This window comes from Acanthamoeba castellanii (genome assembly GCF_000313135.1).
Source record: "Acanthamoeba castellanii str. Neff unplaced genomic scaffold scf7180000084670, whole genome shotgun sequence".
NCBI classification, from domain to species: Eukaryota; Discosea; order Longamoebia; family Acanthamoebidae; genus Acanthamoeba; species Acanthamoeba castellanii.
The window spans coordinates 4,025-5,408 of record NW_004457278.1 but is presented as its reverse complement, the minus strand read 5'-3'; the positions used below and the strand labels follow the sequence as shown (position 1 = coordinate 5,408).

General features: G+C 60.9%; 1 protein-coding gene across 1 annotated transcript; it reads right to left on the bottom strand.

Annotated features, from left to right (window-relative positions):
- Positions 1–1,369, bottom strand: ACA1_117560 (NAD(+) ADP-ribosyltransferase; the record flags this gene model as incomplete). The annotated part of the gene is made up of 5 exons (XM_004333982.1): positions 1–40; positions 117–233; positions 332–468; positions 576–881; positions 980–1,369. Coding segments are annotated over 5 exons (990 nt in total), but the record flags the coding sequence as incomplete, so codon positions are not given.
- Between the last annotated feature and the right edge of the window lie 15 nt (positions 1,370–1,384).

Genomic DNA, 1,384 nt, shown 5'->3' with positions numbered 1-1,384 from the left:
CAGCAGCTGGTGGTTGTGCAAATCCTCCCACTTCTGGAACCTGTGTGTCGTGTGCGGTCAGCGTGTGTCGTGTCGTGTCATGCGTGTCGTGGCGGTTGTGGTTGTCTTTTAAATACCTTTCGGGCTCGCCCTTGCGCTGGAGGTTGTAGATGTTGGTGATGAACTTGCCTCGGAGGGCGCCCTGTTCGGTGTTCTTGATGTACGTCATGAGCGTCTTGTACTCGTCCGTCTCCCTGTCAGGCCATCAAACGCAGAATTCGCACACGCCGGTCAGACCTGCGCGTGCGAACGGTGCGTGTCGTGTCATTGTGTGCGTGTGTGTCGTGCGTACTTCTCGATGTCGTTGAGGCGGATGTTCATGGCCGAGTAGCAGTAGTCGAGCGGGTTGAGCTCCTTGGCGCGGTAGTGCGCGCCCAGCAGGATCTTGGACGCCGTCTGGATCTCGGCCAAGTTGCCCAGCATCGTGAACTGTTTTTTCAAATCCGCATTCGTGAGACACACGCCACTCGCGCACATGACACGACACACGACACACGACACACGACAAACGGCAAACGACACGACACGACACGCACCTTTTCGTTGAGGAGGTTCTCGTTGTCGAGGGGCGGGATGGACTCGACGGTGTAGTTGGCGTGGGGGATGAGCTCGTAGAAGCGGTTGCTCAGCTCGGCGATCTGCTCGAAGAACACGCGGGCCTCGTCGAGCGTGAGCTCCTTCGGCTTCTCTCCGCCGGTGGCGGTGGCAGGGGCCGCCGCGGTCTTCTTCTTCTTCTTGGGCCGCTCCTCGTCCTCCTCGTCTTCGTTCTCCTCATCTTCGTCTTCGTTCTCCTCCTCCTCGTCGTCTTCGTCTGCCTTCTCCTCCGCGGCCGCCGGAGTCGCCTGTGTGACACACAACACACGCGAAATCAGCCACCGCACACGTGTGCGCACACACAACACCGCACACGCACACACGACACACGACACACGACACGTACGGGTGGGTGGATCTTGTGCAGGAGCTTGCGGATGTCGGCGAGGATCTGCTTGGCGGCCTCGATGTCCTCCTTGGTGAGGCGACCGAGCGGCATGGCGTCCGTGTCGATACCGGCGGTCCGCATGGCCTGGGTGAGCATCGTCGAGTCGGTGAGGGCCTTGATCGCGTGCTGCAGCGGCACCGGCAGCTTCGACGCCGGGTACTTGGGCGCGTCATTCTTGTTGGCGTTCTTGTTGGTCGGCTGCTGCTGTTCGACGATGTCGTCTTCGATCTCGACGTCGAAGGGCTTGAGCAGGTTGGCGATCGAGCGCTCGCGCTCGGCGTCGACCTTGACCAGGTGGTACTTCTTGGGCTTCTTGTCGAACGCCGCGCGCTCCTCCCACGCGTTGCCGGTCTTCGAGCGGAA